At 37.1% G+C, this 18,961-nt stretch overlaps 1 protein-coding gene and 1 long non-coding RNA gene across 2 annotated transcripts; both read right to left on the bottom strand.

Moving 5' to 3' along the window:
• Nucleotides 1-484: 484 nt before the first annotated feature.
• Nucleotides 485-11,242, bottom strand: LOC135473437 (HAUS augmin-like complex subunit 6). Its single transcript, XM_064753287.1, has 14 exons — nt 11,214-11,242; nt 10,932-11,013; nt 10,169-10,298; nt 9,250-9,421; nt 8,745-8,852; nt 7,483-7,537; nt 6,720-6,893; nt 5,686-5,732; nt 4,896-4,951; nt 3,927-4,011; nt 3,087-3,201; nt 2,065-2,170; nt 1,053-1,214; nt 485-576 (listed from the first exon to the last, which is right to left on the bottom strand). The coding sequence occupies exons 1-14, from the start codon at nt 11,240-11,242 to the stop codon at nt 485-487; spliced, it is 1,413 nt and encodes a 470-aa protein (XP_064609357.1).
• Nucleotides 11,243-11,492: 250 nt separating this feature from the next.
• Nucleotides 11,493-14,231, bottom strand: LOC135472274 (uncharacterized). Its single transcript, XR_010444515.1, has 3 exons — nt 14,107-14,231; nt 12,117-12,371; nt 11,493-11,588 (listed from the first exon to the last, which is right to left on the bottom strand). It is a non-coding gene; the product is annotated as an uncharacterized LOC135472274 (long non-coding RNA).
• Between the last annotated feature and the right edge of the window lie 4,730 nt (nt 14,232-18,961).

The following is an 18,961-nucleotide window of genomic DNA, read 5'->3' on the forward strand; positions in this document are numbered from 1 at the left end:
AGTATTATGGTGGGAGAAAACAGGGTTTAAAATTATGGCAACAGGCATGTTGACTATATTCATCAAGTCTGTCGGATATGACATTGGCTCTGCACAGAAGACATCAGCTCACTCCGTCAGCGGACGATAGTTCCCAAGGCAGTCTAGGCATGTCCATGCTTGCCTTGCACTTCCCAGACATTGTGCACCACTGCCCAGGCTAAAACAATAGCGAGTCCAACACCGTGGGCTCTGACAGCAGAGTTCCATATCCCTCCATCCCTAAATCCCAGGGTACAGTAATTTGTGTAGTAACAACGGAGTGTGATAAGCAACTTTTCAAAGCCCGCAATATTATCTACCATGACAGTCAAACATACCGGAGTTTGTGTTTCGGTCAACTTGTGTTCTTCAGGTGAAATGACTCCATCAGCAGGAGGCTGCCATCTTCCCTCAGGCGAGGTTCTCAACCCTGATGCATGACGCCCTCTACTTCTGTTCAGTGTTACATCGGACTGAGTTTTCCCTGGGGGTTGTCTTTGTCTGGAGGCAGGGTGCTTAGACCCATGCCTCGTAGGTAGGTGTGAGCGTACTTTCCTGTGAACATGACATAAAAAAGCATAATTTGAATTAGGTAACTGTGTTACATGTGCTAAAGTTGAGGTATTTGTATAAACAGGAAATGAGAAGAGACAGAGAAGTTGGTTCCATGCAGTTCATGAATAACATTTTTCTACTTTATTTACGAAAGGCCTTTCCTGAAAAAAAAATGAAGGCTTATTTGTGTGATCAGAAAGAATCTGCGTATAGTCTAATGTGATGAAACAAGCCCTAAAAGGGTTCTGATTCAATAAAATCAGGTATTAATCTAAGTTAAATGTGATAGCCTTTTCGCCAATAAACGAGTACGATTATGCAATTACTTTATTCACCTCTGGTTAATTCACCAATGAATAATTATTAGGGTTCAACAAAAGTCAACACAGCTTGGACCTGAGCCAAACCCATTACATGAAGTATGAGAAGATACATGTAACAATAAACTCTTCTGGCACTATCAAATCATCACTGACCTAGCTTCACCAGTTGCCTCCCCTTCGTGTTCCACATCCTTGGTTGTCTCCCTTTTGGTTGCCCTCTTGTGATATGAATCCTATCATGTGTCGACTTAGATTTCCTTGCTGCTTTTTCAACAGAGTCTATCAGCTGTATTACAGTGTCTGGCGTATTTGCATCTACAAACATTAAAAACGGGCGACACAAAATGAATGCAACGCACACAATTGCTTACAAGAAATATAAATAATAATGTAGCATCAGGCAAAAGTATGAAAGACAGAATACATTTCCGTATGTTCATATCAGATTTATAAAGAGATTTTATACTTGCTTTTCTTGTAATTTAGAAAAGCAATCCAGGCTACCGCTGACGTTATCATTTCATTGCTTTGTCTCTAGTGTAGCTAGATATTATATGCTGGTGATTGTAATCCAATGCAAATGTAAATGAAGTCTACAGTAAATATTTCTTTATTCGATTGGTGTTTCACGCCGTACTCAAGAATATTTCACTTATACAACGGCGGCCAGCATTATGGTGGGTGGAAACCAGGCAGAGCCCAGGTGAAACCCAGGACCATCCGTAGGTTGCTGACAGACCTTTCAACTTACGGCCAGAGAGGAAGCCAGCATGAGCTGGACTTGAACTCACAGCGACCGCATTGGTGAGAGACTCCTGGGTCATTATGCTGCCCTAGCACACTAACCAACTGAGCCACGGACACCCCCTACAGTAAATACATGCACCTAGTTTAAACACATATACATTTCTTTAGAGCCAGCCTTAGGCATCAGGGGAGCATGTTTCATGTCCTCACCTACAGTAAACGATCTCAAATATTGCCAAAAGAAATGCATTTTTAGACACAAATAATATCATAAAAAATCACTTTTCATGTTGAATTTCATATAATCTTCAATTTTTTTTCCAAAAACACTTTTCTAACATCAACAGATCTCCCAAAATCAGGCAAAATGTGCAACTTTATCAAGTGGTGGGTGAAATAATTGACTCAGTTATATTACCTGCTTTAGGTGTGACCCGAGTTCTAAACTCTGGGGGTGTTGCCTTTTTGCTGAGGTCAGGAGTCATGGATATCTGTAGTGGGGAGGGGATTGTCAGCTGCATGGGCTGCAAAAACAGGAGAAACATCAATCTTAAATTACACTGTCATTTTTTTTACAAAAGACTGTCAGTTTGTACACAAGTCTCAAATACAAGATATAAAAGATGTTATCTAACATATTCAACTGGTTTAATAATACTTGGCAAAGCCAACTTCACTAGCTAGGAGTAACCTCAACTGCATGTCACAAGGTGAAATTTTCTGTGAAGCTGGTCAACAGTTGACCATTTATAAAAACATCTTTATCCTAATTTTTACTTTTCAAAATTTTATTTATATCACTGTTGTTTATTGAAATGTTCAAGAATATTTCACGAGTACAAATGCTGTAAGTTTTATGGGTGGGGGAAACATGAGTACCAATAAAGGTAGACAAATGACCTTCGGATCTCGCAAGAGACCTAATGCACCATACTGGTGGAAGACAAGTGGTCTTCAACAAATCTTACACCATGAAAACGCTCAAAATCGTCTACAGCTTATTGTAACCAAGGCAGAAAGTACAAATTCCCTGTCCAAGCTGTTATTGAACTCGCACCCTATGAGATCTAGCGAATCAATTCTGGATTTCTGAAGTCTTCCTGCCACATTCAATATTTCTTTTTTAACTGTGTATACAAGAACCTTAAATGATTCATAGAAAGTAAGTGTTAAATGACTGCAAGTTTTCATCGCTTATGCCAATAATACAGAGGACACAAAAAGGTATAGCACAGCTATTTTGTGGGCATAACTAACTGTCTTGTAATGTCCATTTAAAGATATTTTGGACAAGCACAGCGGCCTACATCATTAACAGTCACGATGGTAAAGCCTTACCTTTAAAGCTATTTTTACCCTCTAAGATGACTATAAAAGCTTGACTGTACCCATGCATTTCAGGGACAAAACATGAATTCTTTAACAAGCAGACAAACTTACCATGGCCTGTCTGTTACTGGGTGAAGCATATTCCGACTCCCATACAGGCAGTTTTGATCGCACATCGTCAACAGAGCCTCTCAGGTTAGGTATTAACTCTGAGGACAACCGTTCTCTGCAATCACAAGTCACCCAACATCAAGAGTTCAGTCATATACAGTCTCTCCCAAATCTACTAGTTTCACTGCTTAGTTATACTCAACAGCTATGACATAAATACATATGATAATGACGCATTTATAATATTATTAGTATCTATTTTATTTATTATAAGTTATTATTTCCACCTCTCACTAGAAAAATATTTACGGCACTGAGCCTTCATTCTGCAATATTCTATTTATTATCTATATTTTGAAAGTATCATCATTTTGTATATTGCACTAAGTTAAGCAAGAGGCCTACATAGATTTGTTTGTGTAACGTTGTACATGACATGCTACGTGATGTCAGTTCTCATTGTCACATCACATCTTGTTAACAAAACATATATTACAATCCTGCTGAGCTCAGATTAAAAGGTCTTTCTTTGTTTTCACAAGGAGTCCATGTGTTAAATGTTAAAATGTACTGTAAATCTTCAACCTTGCTAAAATGATTTGTTTGTGTCATTAAAGATGCAAGCTTCATAAAACTGTGCAAATTAGCTCTCTACACCTCATAGCTCTGTAAAAATGTTTCAAAATATTGGTTGCAGAGGTGATAGAACTGTGTGAAATATCATTTTTCATCAGAGAAGGAAATCCTAACATTTCCACCATTGTATAACAATTGAAGTTATGTATCATGACAACACTGCTCCAAAACAATAATAAACGCATTAAAAACTAAGGAACTTACTTGAGAGTCTCCAAGTTGGCAAGCTGAGCATGATAGGTATGGACCACAGTGCTGATGGGAGCCACATCCAACTCCGGGACACCAACTATAGACAAAGCACAGAGTATCACATACAGTTGACAAATGTTACAGTATCTCACCACTGGTACGATGATTTATCCACCTTTCATCCTAAATTTAGCTATAGTTAACTTCAAATTTGATCTGAATTTATGTCCTACTCAACAATATGTCTGTATGTCTGGCATGGGAAAGTCCATCAGTAACTTGCCAAAAGGTCAATGGCTTATCCCAGAGTCTTTGGTTTCCTCCGTCCACAAAACAGGTCATATTTTAGTTCAAATTCTTTAGTATTACTGAAAATTCACAACAAATCCTTGTCACGTCCATGCATATAAATAAGTGGAGGGAGCCAGACTACACTCAGGGAACTACTGTACGTTGTTTATTACCCGAAAAACTGCCTAATGCACAGATGCTGCCAAGCCAGCATGAACTGGATGCAAATAGATCTTTATTATTTATATGTTGTTACTCAACCATTTTTTTAGAACGATGGCATCAAGATCTATGGACGGAGCAACCAGTTACTGAATGGACCTGTACAGATATGTATGCCATTCTGGTGTAAGACCATTGGCCCTCAACAAATGTAAGACTAAGCACAGACACACAACAGCTTATTGTCACTAAGGTCCCATGAGCAGTAAGAGCAGGGGAAACTACAAATTCATCGGCCAACACCGGGATTGAACCTGCACATCATGTGTCCTAGCCAGTGAAAGGCAAAGGTCTTAGTAACCACCAGGCCTAGATCCTATTCCCAGAGTACGAGGGGAAAAGGTTGGTTAAAAACGAAAGGAGAATTTCACATTATGAGAAATGTAGTGCATGTGCATGTATGAATCTTTGCTTGCTGGAAAAACTCAAAATGATGAGCTGTGTGTGCTACAGAAATTATTCACATACCTTCTCGAAGTTTCTCTATGTACAGATGAAGTGATAAATTCCACAACTGGAGAAGGCTGAAAATAAACCAGTCAGGCTATACCACATTTAGGTTGCTAATAAGTCTGATTAATGCTGGCTTCCTCTCCAGCCGTACGTGAGAAGGTCTGCCAGCAACCTGCAGATGGTCGAGCGTTTCCCCCGCCATAGTGCTGGCCACCATCGTATATAAGTGAAATATTCTTGAGTACGGCGTAAAACACCAATCAAATAAATAAATAAAACAAACAAGTCTAATAGAGGTTTCAAGTTCAGGTGATATATCCAAGTACAAGTCATAAGGGGAATAAACAACAGCACAGTGTCATTATGTTCAAGCATTGTAACCCCTGGAAGTCATGCAAAATTAAGCAAATTTCATGGAATTTATACAAAAAGAGGCCTTCAAAAAATAAACACTAAAAGCTGATTCCTGGGCTTTCACTAAAATGATGTACACTCAAAATCGTTATCTGGCTTGTAAAGATGAAATAGGTTAACAAGTGAAATAAAACATCTAAGATTTAAAACCATTCTAAGCCAGTGATAATCATACAGGTACACAGTTCTAACAAAACAGAATTACTTAGCTCTGGTACATTATACAATGTCAATAAATCAACACCTTTGTTTCCACAGATCAAAATTCTCTGTTTCAGGAAGGCAAAAGCTTAACTGTAAGATTTCAGACCAATCTCTGAGTTTTAGGACAACATGAAAAGGAAACAATGGCTTTCAACCTGAACTCTCCAACATCTCATGATTTATATACCTTAGTAGATTTAGCTTTCCACCCTCATAAGTGTTCTCCACACGCCTCTGAAATAGACACAAATGTATATATATATATATACATATATTCCAATATATACAGATCAAGTAATAAATACATAAAACAATTGCAAATAGAATAAAGGCAAAAGCCCATTTTAAAACAAAACTAAAAACATATATCCAACGCCAAATACAAACATAAATTTATCCATTTAACCGGTAGCCACATTCTGAAAACTCAAGTTGTAGTGCTTAATATTGACAAATTTGAATTTATTTTTTTAAATTTATTTCAATTACCTTTAAATACTTGTAGGTTTAAACACACTCATACTTCCATTTTTATATTTTGGTGTTTTTCTGTGTTCAATGTTGTATTCAAGAATATTTCACTAGTGTTATGATGGGCATGTTTACAGGTGGAGTAAATCTTGCAGAGCCCACAGGAAAGCTGTCTTCATTACTTATGCAACACCCATTTTATTTTATTTTATCTGTAAAGGGCAACCTGACAATTAAAAAAAAATCCTTAAAATGGAATGACAATAAAAACGAAAATTTATTTTTTTATTTATTTTGTTGGATCTAAATATTAATTAAGATTTTCCTGTTTTTCAAGGCTTTTTTGACCGTGTAAATGCCTGGAACAACTGCTGGGACAGCCCACATTTCCCATAAATTAGATGATCCTTTCAACTGTTCTTTTTAGTCTTATAGCAATTTATCCTCTGACATTGAAAAAAATGATAAGATAATGCATGTAAAAATAAAATTTGTAACAGTGTAGCCCTAAAGCTGCAGCCAACCTCAGCGAACACACTTGTCAACTTCTAGTGTAGGACCCTTCTAGTAAAAGCCCATTCAAAGATGACTCAAGATCTCCTTGACCATTCCCTCATACAAATCAATTACACTAATCAATGTTACATAAAATATCGCTTAGTTCATTTATTTATTTTTATTAGTATTACTTTTTTTTTATGGATCATGGCATGAGTAAGGGAGAATGCAAGACACAGATAAAATGCTAACCCTCTGAATTTCATTTTGACACTTTCGCAACAGAAGTTCTGGAACATTCAGGTTGATTTCTCGCCCGTCAATCTGGTACTGACTGTTCACTGACTGAAAAATGGACTCCACCACTTCCTTCTCAGCACTCTGTTCGCTGGAAAATTTTTCCACCTCTTTCCACATGGCTCGCACCTATACAAAGTTTACACAACATTGACAAAGAAAAAAGATTGGCTATTATTACATGGATGAAATTGTTTGAAATTCCACCAAGAAAATTGGAGGTATCTTGAAAACAGACTTTAAAAATATTCAGTCACTTTCAAACAATATTGTGGCATTCAATTTTCAAATAGATTTTTGGGGACAATTGAATCACATATAAAAGGTATATAAAACTTGTGCACCATACATAAGCATGCATTAAAACATACTTTTACCCCATTTCACCTACAGTTTGGTGCGTTAAAATGCACTTTTAAAAGCTCATAAAGACCTTAAAAATGACACTTTTTAAACCAACACATAGGTTTTTCTGACAAGAAATTAATCAAATTTCACCAAAAAAAATTCTTACACTGCCTTGTGATGTGGATTAATCAAGCAGAAACAAACTGTGTCACTTAAAAAATGCCAAGTCATTGAGTTATTTTGTATATACCTCAATAAACTTGAAAAATATCACAACCAATCCTTAGTACAATGTAAACAGCCAACTCCATTCTATTATGACAAATCAACTGCAAGAATAAAAGTCAGGTAACACACAACATTCTCTTACCTGTTGTACATGCTGAGCTCTCTTCATTGCCAGGGCTTTCCCAGCCAGATGGGGACTATGGACACACAAATATAAAGATGTCTTCAATGATCAGACATATGCCATGTGCACACAAGTCAGTTGTATAATATTAAATTTATATTGGGCTGGTGTTTCATGCCATATTCAAGTATATTTCACTTACACAGTTATCAGGGTTATGAGGGGAGGAAATCAAATACAGCTGGGTGAAAACAACAGAATAGAGCACAAGAAGTAAGCAGGACAAACATGAGTGGCCAATTTCATGTCCCTTCACTACTTTTTTTGGCAGGAATTAAAAAAAAAAAAGGGGGGGGGGGGCATAAGCGAGAGATAGAATTAAAGATATAGCCTGCGCAAAGTCAACACTTTCGCCGCTCTCTATGTTTACTTTACATCAATGGTACAACTAGCATTTCTATACAGAAATCTTAAACAACGTCACAGGGGGCAAGAAGAAATAACAAACCCTGTATCAATCTTTTGTCCCATTAATACTTGATAGATATGCAATCTCTTTATCTAATACATTCCATTCACAAATCTATTCATAAAGACACCTGAAAGACTTTTATTGATGAATGCTGATTACAGGTCCATGTGAGAACATCAGTGGTCAGGCTAAGGCCAAAATCTACACTAATACTCGTCGCCCGGGCTCCAGAGGTCAAGCTAGCCTACTCTAGTTGTGGACGTGATATAAAGAGAGCACTGAGAGCGGGACATGTGCCTTTGGGAATGTGGTATGAAGTATTTAAATAATCAGCTGAATGTGGCACTCAGGACTGTTCAACCAGTTCAACCAGTTCTACTGGTATACTGTAACCAGTAACTTGGTCCATGTAAAGCTACCTTACATAATCACAGGTAAACGAGAATTGACCTAAAGCACTGATGTCTTATCAGTTATAATTGTTGGTTTACAGGCAGAATAAATCTCTCTCCAAAGTTGTTTGTGGAAAGTATTAAGTGAAATAAAAACAAAACTTTAAAATTCGTGGAAAATGTTGACTATCTTGTCAATTTCTTCTCTTGAAGACATATTTACATGATGGGAAAGCACTGAAAAAAAGGAAAATCATTAAAACCATCATGATTGAAAAAAATAAAAAGACAGATACTCAGCTTACTTTTATTATTTTAGTTTTCTTTATTAATTTTTTTTTATTGTAGGCTCGCCTGTAAAACACAAAATAAAATTTAGTGCTATCTCACTATTAAAAAGGATATGTGAGACCAACCTTCCTTTAGCTGTGGCCCTCTCCTCAGCTTTCTGTCGAGCATCACGGAGTTGGTGTTCCAGCTCACGGATTGTCTTGCTAACCTTACGATAGTCTTTCACAAGTTCACTGAAACAAACATGTATACATGTAAACAAACATACCTGCACATTCAACAATTCTGACAGTTACACTTAACTGTATTCAGGTTAATTTAATGTTTAAACAAGTTTTGCCACAAAGGTACAACGCAGGCATCACAGACTAAGTGAAGCGTGAAATTTAACTGTTGAATCAGATTAACAGTACAAAACTATCAAAGTTTAATGCCCAGAAAAAACTCTATTTGATCTTTTTTTTTTAATTTTGGCTGTCTGATTTTAGGAAGAATCTGTCAAAAGGACACATTAAGATACCATGTCCAACCTTGAACAAGGCTATCACAGACGGACTTGCCCCTCAACAGACAGAGGAGTTCATCCTGACAGTATGATCTAATAGATACATGTACTTCCATGCACTGTACCTGGCATAGTCCTTCCACTGTTTATGTGCAATCAAGGACTCTTGGGCCACAGTGAAGAAGCGTTTCCTGTGTCTGATAGAGTTACACATCACTGCTTTCCGCATCACTCCACTCAGTCTGGTGGTGTTAGGTGTTAGCATCGGGTGCTTCATGATTTCATGATCCCTTACTCCTGCATTTGTAAAAACAAAGCATAGGCAAAGATTGTATCACACTTTACTTATGTGCACCAAACACTGAATCTGACAATGTTCCGGCTATGGGTGTCTAACGGCAGGTGCACAAGGTTATTATTCTAGGTCAAAGGCACAGTCATTTTGCCGCTGCTATGCGACATGTGCAGGGGGAATACAAAAGGCCAATCCAACAATGTCTCAGACAACACATTACATAGTTGTTTTCTTTTTCATTTTAGTTTAATCTCCTGTCCTTTTAGTAAAATTCTTGGGTAAATGATTTATTTTACCAATACAACATCTAGACATTTTTTTGGACTATAGGAAAGCACAATTTTAATCTCCCTTTGTCACTATAGAGGTTCTAGTTCTTGTTATGTGCCTACGTCATCACATGTTACAAAAGTTATCACGGCGAACAACAAAGCCCATTCGAAATAATGAGTAAAAAAAAAAGAGTCCAACAAAGCATGCCCTATGGCAATGTTTACAGTCATATGTCCACTTGCTCAGAGAAGGCACAGGTATGAAAGGAAATATGAGAACACTTGCTAATTTTGAAAATTATTTCTGTGACTTTCTTACAGGAATCCAAGCAGGTTCTCATAATCTGGTATGGTGAAAGTATGGCTCAAAATTGAAATAAATAAATAAAACATATATCTGTAGAAGGGGCAGAGATTTTTCTTACAAAAACATATACATGTAAATATACCATTCTAAGAATACTAGTTAATACAAACCTTGTTCCTGCTTGATGCACCGTTTGACCACAAAGGTGGAGAAATGGAAAAGAAGTCTCCTAAACTTCTCACCACCTGGGGAATGAAACAGAGAAGGGAGGATTCTGGGAAGGTTGGAATCTGGCTCCTCCTAGCAAAACAAAAGAATTGATTTTGTTATGGTGAGTCAAACATACTTGCACATGTATCATGGACATCTACAGGCACAATTATTAAAAGGGATTCCTCAATCATTAGCATGCGAGCTTCACAAGAAAAGTTAACACCAAAATCCTCAGAAAACATGTTGAAGTAATAAATATGTACAACCATTACAAAATAAACAGCTGTTTTTTAACTTTCAGAGCAAACCCAGTCTACAAATGATTTCATTTTTGCTACATGTCCCAAGTTAGTGAAGTGTCTGGGCTGATAAAACCTCCTCAAATAAACTGAAATTGACTCTGAACATTCAGGTGTTAAACCAGCTATCCAGGCAGCAATCTCAGCAATTCAGCCAACCCAGCCACCCAGAGTTCTTCAATCTAAAGTCTTGATATTGAATTGCAATCTGGCCCAAGAACAATATGCAATATAAAGGTATTTACCCATGTCAGCCTACATGTATTATGTGAACTGTTCACTTTTCACTTATGCAAGCCCAGATTTAAAATGTTCAACATCAACTTCATCTGTCTAAAACGTCATCAAATACAGTCAAAACTGGTACAAATGATTATTAACCACAATCAGCAGCAATCAGTAAATCAGGTTTTGACCTTACCTTAGATATATCGGTTAACCATCTAGAGACAGTTTTGTTAAATTCTTGCTCAGCCTTCTTTGTTGCGATGGGCCAACAATCTCTGAAAAGAAACACAACGTGTACATGTTCATTACATTATTCTTTCCCTGGGCAAATAAATCTAACGTAAATTTTTAAAAACATGCGTATTTGATATGTTGCGTGACCAAGATATCAGAGATCAAAGTACGCAAAACTGCACACAATTAGAAAATCAACAGCACCAACACGTTTTCAATTTTAACCAATCACATTCTGTACCTGCAGACCACAGGTGTTTCCGCTGACATCATTAAAACACACTGCTTTTCAACGTTCTGTTTCTGGTTAATCCAAGATGGCACATCCCTTACCGTCATAAAAATTCCAGATTAAAGGTTGACCTATAGAGCTACCAAGCGGGTCAAATATGGCTGTTGGCTGTTTTTGGCTGATTTCGATGATTTCACCCTTCGTCTGAAATAACTACATGTAAGAAAATATTACCTGCTGTCTTTCTTTTAAAATTTCGGCATGTCTATTCTAACATACACAACCTACCTGAACTGTTCTCTACACATGGTCAGATTCAGCCTACTGAACAGAAAATGCACCACCACTTCATACCCCTTTTTGTTCGGCAATTTGAACATATCCCTGCAAGCAGAAACATAAGCAACACTTCATGAGGCAAGGTAGGTTTCATATATAAACACCTGAAGTTACCTAGTTGTTGGACATGATCCAGGACACCTTCACTTTTTAGGAGTTGCATACATGTATAGTTTTCGTACACTGGCAGATGATCTATGGCGGAGGGAGGCAAGGGGGAAGCTGGGTAAGTCAGATGGGAGATGGGGAATCCCGTAGAAACTCTGATTCTGATTTAAAATCACGCAGATTTTTAAATGAAGCCATGATAAAGCACTGCTTTTCTTAAGAAACATTTCGAGAAAAGAAAGTGATAACTCCTCTCCAGAGATCTGTCATAAGTCATCATTCTCATTTGTCCTAATAAATTAAATTATAATGTTCAGTTATACTCTACATTATTGTACAGAAGATCAATACACTGCGTTAAAATATTTTTCAAAACTTGAAAGATACCTAAATGTAGTGTGTTTCTTTATTCTTTCGAAATTTTATTTCCATAAGCTGTTAAGTTTATAGCTGTAAATGTGTCACCTGTTAAATGGAATGGAGTACATGGCTGACATTGCTGCTGAGTCAAAGCCAAGCAGCTGAAGGTTGGTGAAAAACATCAAACCAATGTCACGACTCGACGATTGTCCACCTTTACGACTCATCTTTGCTTCTTGATCTGAGCTCTAGCTATTGGTGATAACACATCTCAGACATATGTAAATGTATATGACTTCCTGGTAACCTCCATCACGTGGTCAGCACAGCATAATGTAGAAAGTATTATGACTTTAACACCTGGAACAAGAAAAAAAAATGTCTTTGATTTAAAGACGCTATACTGCAGATTGTTACCTTGCTAAATGTCCATGCAAAAGTTCAAAGTGCAAATATTACAGTCATTTATATGCACATATAGCCGACCAACCCAACTCCTCTATTCCATCCAGTCTTCACACAATTAAACCCGGTCTGTCATGCATTCCAGTCTTTAGGTTGGACCTTGAAGGAATAGCCATTGTAACTTGAGACTTGGATCTGGCTTAATGTACTAATGACAGGCCAATCAATAACAACCCTTTTCCATTCCCCTTAAAGGTGGAGAAAACATAAAAATTACTTAAACTGCAGAGTGTGAAAAGTTATTCCTAAATGTGGTCTTCAATATATTTTTTGATGTTTTCTGAAGGAGAAAAAGGCACTAAAAATAATTTTTTATGCTGGGTATTTGGGACCACCTTTTGGTATTTACAGTCTTTGTTTAATGATGTAACACAGGTTCAATAAATATTTTTGCACTAGAATTTGTTCTTTTCAGCTAATAAATGTATTAAACCTCAATTTGGATCATATTCATATTTTTACTGTGTTCATAAACATTACCACAATTTAGGTTAAATGCATGTTTCAATATAAACAGCAAATTTACCTTCAAATAAATTTATTAGACAACCATCACATCCTTATTCAGAATATTATTATGCAACAATGATAAATACCAAAAGTTGGTCCCAAATACCCACCATACAAAAATATTTTCAAATACCCTTTTCTCTTGAAAAAAAAATATCCAAAAAAATATCATATTTGCAAATAAGTTTTGACCCTCTTTCACCTGATTTTGGCATCATTTTTACCTTTTCTTCTCCTTTAAGCTCCCCTTTTAATTCTTGAAATCTTAGACTCTAGAAATCTTAGACATCATCACTTTATTTGGGACTCAATTATTTCAACACAAGTCTCCTACTGGGGAGTAACAATTAAAGTGTCCTAGGCCATCCATGTGCTGACAAAAGGCCTTCACATTTAAGGGGTGACCAGACAGCCAAACAATGATGTGCTGCAGCATACAGTGAGCTTTACACTACGACAACCACCGTAGTTCTATAGTTGTAAGACTGGGGTACATCACGTGGCAGAGGTATGATGTCAGTTTCTAGAAGAATCTGATTTTTCACAATGAGCATCTAAAAAACAGGTCAACGACAAACCATGGACAGTAACCTCAGTTTTACAATTCCCCATTCTACACACAATAAACTTTAAGAGTTCATCACAGGTAGCAACCATGTCTTTACAACAGCCAACTTAACTGAACTTGACTCTAGTCCATCAAAATGGACTGAGTTAATTCAACAATGTTGAATGTACTACGTCAGTAGATCTTGTCGACAAGGTAAATGTCAGAATGTTATGTATGGAGGGAGACCATTTTGCTGGCTAAATTATGACTGTGTGTGCTATTTTAAAATTCTGACATTCATCGTAAAGCAAAGAGCCCATCTAGATGAAGTAACTTGACTCGTCCCTAAACAAAAGATTCATACAATCCCAATTTATGTATTTAAATAATGGTCGAAGTGTTCATGTATTAATAGCAGGTATAACAAGTACTGAGTTAGCATGTTGCAACATGCCAACTGAGCTGCCGCAACAACAACGACGGCTATCATGCCATTTCCTGCCGAACTTCTTAAGTTCCATTTCAACATATCAGTCACTTGTTTATATTCACTAATGCACGATTGTTTACCTTCATAAGTTCTCCTTTATCCCGCGTGTCTTCCATTTATTCGAAAACCTCCTTTAGTGTGTACAACAGCCAAGAATGAATCACGTTTGACACGGAAAATAAACGTGAAATTACCGCCAATAAAATAACCCGGAAGTCAAACGGGTGACAGTAAATATAGAACTGTAAATAGATCTGATAATGAAACAAAATCGCCAAATCCACACGAAGAAAACATATTTTGATACCATATAATAAAAACAATGAAATTCTCGTCTATATTCAAGGAATGAAAAAGCTACACCATACTGCTGCTGCATTTAGCCCACTCCCTGATGGGTAATTTCAAGGTCTGGCGGGATGGTAGGTGGGAGACGGACGGGGAGAGGGTTTGAACACCACCAATCAAATAAACCAAGCTTAGAAAGACTTTGAAAGGAGACTTTTTGAAAAGATGTTATAATGAAGAGAAGTATCCGCAGAAAATATTGGAAAGAATCCTGACTGTTTCCGTCGCCCTCTGTATTCTGCAGACTGGCTTTTAATAAACTAGCATTTTTTTTCTTGTCATTCAGGCTAAACTGCGGCTGTCTTCAGACCAACATGTATAGGCCTTCGTGTATGATCAGCCCCAGTTGACTATTTAAACCCCTCTGTGGACTTCCAATGTAGGCCTCTATATTCATCAAAGCTTAAACGAAACAAAACAAAGATACCGGTGTCTTTTTCAGTTTTCACATTCAAATTCATATTATCTAAGCCGGTCTGTGTAAGAATGTTTTAGAATTGTTATTTTGTAATTTAGGGCGTAGTCATTATCTAACTCTTCAAAATATATAGATGGCCAACAGATGCAACGGATACGCACACAGCGTGTATATATAATTTGTACACTCTTAATAGATGTATCCAGGATCCTACGTACGACATGATATACTGCGTAGGTCAACTTCAGACATAATCTATATGCGTTAGAACAAGGGAGATAATCAGACAATATACGCTAGTTTGATCATATTTTACAAGTCGTCTACCTTGGGTCACTAACACGTGGAACGGGTTACAAGGTAGAAATATGCAAGGTAAGCATATGCAAGCCCCTATAAGCATTGCGGACCTACATTTTATGTGCAATTGCACTTTAACACACAAACTCAGTTTTTAATTGCACAACTTTGCACGCCTTTTGATGATACCCAGCCCATATATTCTGTATGTATATGCTCCAGCTGAAATCTAGTTCAGGTAGGTCTGCACAAGTTTATATACTGACATCATTACAATACTTCGATTGCGACTTTGCGTCAGGTATCTGGCGGTGGACTACTGAGAGGGGGATTTGGTGTTATGGATTATTTGTTTATTTATTGGTTTGATTTCTCCATTTGGTGATTTATTTATTTAATTATTTGATTATTTGATTAGTGTTTTACGCCGTACTTAAGAATATTTATTTCACTTTTGCGATTTTTTGTATGTTTCTTCATTCATGTAGGTAACTCTAACTTTTGTTAATATTACATAAACATTTGCTCAGAAGCTTTTGAATTTATTTTTATAAAACATGCATGAAAAAGATCATTGCATGGCTCATGACATTTTCGGACGGTTGAGGCATGAATTGCGTCTATAACACTATTTACATATGTTGTATGTAAGGAAACACATGACCTCCTGCCTCCGATCACTGGCCCAGTGCAAATGTTGAACACATCAAGACACCGGAACACCCGCTCTATGAGCACAGTATATCCGTGTATTTACATAGACCTACGCTATTAACTTTAGTTTCCATACGAAAAGTTATATTTATTTCTGTAACTGGAGTTTCACACCATATTCAAGAATATTTCACTTACACGCCGCCGAATTCTGGTAGGAGGAAACCAGGCAGATCCTGGAAAAAAGTCCGACCATCCGCAAGTTGCTGGAAGACCTTCCTACATACCTACGACCGGTACGTAAATTTGTATGTCTACACCACATTTTTGTGCACATTCGTGCAACACCATACTTTACGTTGAGCCTTGATGGCAATAAAGGGGTTGTAAGGCCGTCAGGTACAGTCTTTGCATGATGTGATCATTGGAAATAACATTGTGAATGGCGAATACCTTGAGATCGCTCTGTGCGTAAAACTCACATCTCACACGTGGCAAATTTCGACTCCGGATTTCCTACTCTCATAAAACTGGCACCCACCAGAAAATTATTTCGTTATTATATGCCAGCCAAACAAATAAATAAATACATATACCGTGTTGTACAGTGATTGTGGTGGGAAAGTCTTGCAGTAACTAGAGAACTCTCGTGGGTTTCCTTCGGGCTCTGTCCAGTTTCCTTTCACCGTAATACTGACCGCCGTCGTATATGTGGAATATTCTTGAGTAAGCCGTAAAACACCAGTAAAATAAATCAAATAAATACAGTGACTGCCGATCTTCATTGCATTAGTGAAAAAATCTTGGGCATAGCGTTAACCAATCAACGAAATAATCAATCAATCAGTCAATCAATCAATCCAAATTCATACATTTCAACTGGCTATATGCACATGGCATTCTGGTTTTCCTTCCATGCATATTGATTGATCCATGTTACATTGAAAGAATTTCAAAATTTTGACACATATGGATACACTTTAATCTTTTTGTTGTGATATTTCTCAAATCATACTTGTAAACAATTTGTTCGTTTCAGCATTTCAGCAATGTATAATGTTTTCTACTGAATATTTTGAGGTATAATAAGCATGTTTAAGGCACCGCATGTTGGTTTCTGTAATTTCGTTTTAAACAATCTTCATTATTCGACGCACGCAACAGTCATTCAGTTTTGAAGATGCTTTAATAAAACTGAATTATATAGACATCAACATGCTTGCTTGTTCTCGAGTTTTCGGCATTTCTCTTATATAGCAACATAGAAAGTAATGTGTTGCAAACGATATCCAACATTTACGTTTAGGCCTACATTTATTATATGCACTTCATAGCCCGAGGTCGGTGCAATATGCCTATAGCTAATATTGTAACATGTGATTCTTGTGCTGTACCGCATGCGTTAATGTCATGTGAGGTAACATTATAACGACACCAGCCCCACCCCAACTCCCATCCCCCCTCATCACCAGCAACCCTTCCGTGGTATAAATTCACGACAGCACGGAGGACGATCTCTCTTATTCCAGACCGTCAACGGGACAATGCCTAACACGACATCTTTTCTCCCAGTTTTCCCAAATAATAAAGGCAAGGGGATCAACAGAGTCCCCGATGAAAATACTATTATTTGCGGCGATCTCGTATCTCGCCTTTGTCGTAATTCAATTTGGTCGTTTGCTGGCGGTTTTAATTAAGGGAATGCTTTTATAAACTCGCACATATTTCATTTGTGTGGGGAACAATCAGAGCAAATGGATTAATTTGGAAATTAAATTCTGTAGGAGATAGTAAGAAGATCTGGGCCTGTGGGTTAAAGCCCGAGTCTGGCAGCCACGAAGAACGTGACTGCGCGGCTTGCCGAGACTTAGATTGCCTCCCTCAGAGACTGGGGATTATGCGGCCCTTCATGGCTCGAGCATTATGAGCCCGCACGAAGAGGCGAAGGACTAATCAGTTATCAAACAATCGCTCATTCATATTTTATAAGAATTGGCTAACGCATGTAAAATGCCTTCCACACGCTAATAGCTCCAGCCCTATATCAATGACGGCTGGCCACAGTATACGGTGTCCTTTTACTATAGCTTCTCGGTCGTTGGACTTCCAATTGCGCTCACCCGGTCAACCTGGCGTAAATGAGCATCCCTATATCCGCTTACCACACCGACAAGTGCTTCAGTATTGGCGGTACGGGCTGTGAATAGGATGTACGAATTATGAGTTTCCTATACTGTGCTCGATTATACTCGCTATAAACGTCACAAGCAGAGCTCCATTGTACCAACTGAAATTGCTATTGCATATCATGCAAGAACACCTGGCATGAACTCATATATATATCCATTCATGTTTTCTGTACGGATTTCTTTTTGGTTATAAATCAAGTGTATATGGCATGCTTAAACGGTTTAATAATTAAAACATGTTGTAGAAAGCGCAAGTTTTCTTTCGATTCAGTTTGTGTCTATGGTTTTTTTATTGTTATAAAACGATTGCGTCAGAACTGCTACACACAATTAAATAATTAGAACAAGAGTGAAGATATTAACACGATTCACATTTAGTGTACATGGTTTTCTTAATAGTTATAAAAAATAATAGTCAAAAAATTTAATGTGATTCATATTTTGCGTTTGTGGTTTTCTTATTGATATCAAAACGATCTGTATGAAGTCCAAAACATGATTTAATAATTAGAACAGCGTCTTGTGTTAATATGATACACATTTTGTGTTTATGATTATATTCATTTTTATGAATTGATCGTGTATTGCCTTCATGGCTTAATAATAAGAAGACATTCTGGGAAGTGAAGCTTTTAGTAAGATTCAGTGGTTTTCTTTATTGTCAAGACATACGTTTTATTTTCAAAAACATCTCGTGGGAGAGAAAATGTTCATACCATTCATATTTTAGTTTTGCATGTGTCTTGTGTAACTAACAAGAAACACATTTTCTGGAAAGTGAAATTGTTTTTACGATGTAATAGTTTGTTTTATTTATTTATTTGATTGGTGTTCTATGTGGTACCCAAGAATATTTCTCTTATACGACGGCGTCCAGGATTATGGTGGAAGGAAACTGGTACAGCTCGGGGGAAACCCACAACATGTAATATTTTGTGTCAGTCATATTACTTTAATAGGTTGTCTATTGTTCATACATATTCTAATACTTAGAAAAAAATGTTATTAAAGTTGTTCTCATGATTC

This window comes from Liolophura sinensis, chromosome 8 (assembly GCF_032854445.1).
Source record: "Liolophura sinensis isolate JHLJ2023 chromosome 8, CUHK_Ljap_v2, whole genome shotgun sequence".
NCBI classification, from domain to species: Eukaryota; Metazoa; Mollusca; class Polyplacophora; order Chitonida; family Chitonidae; genus Liolophura; species Liolophura sinensis.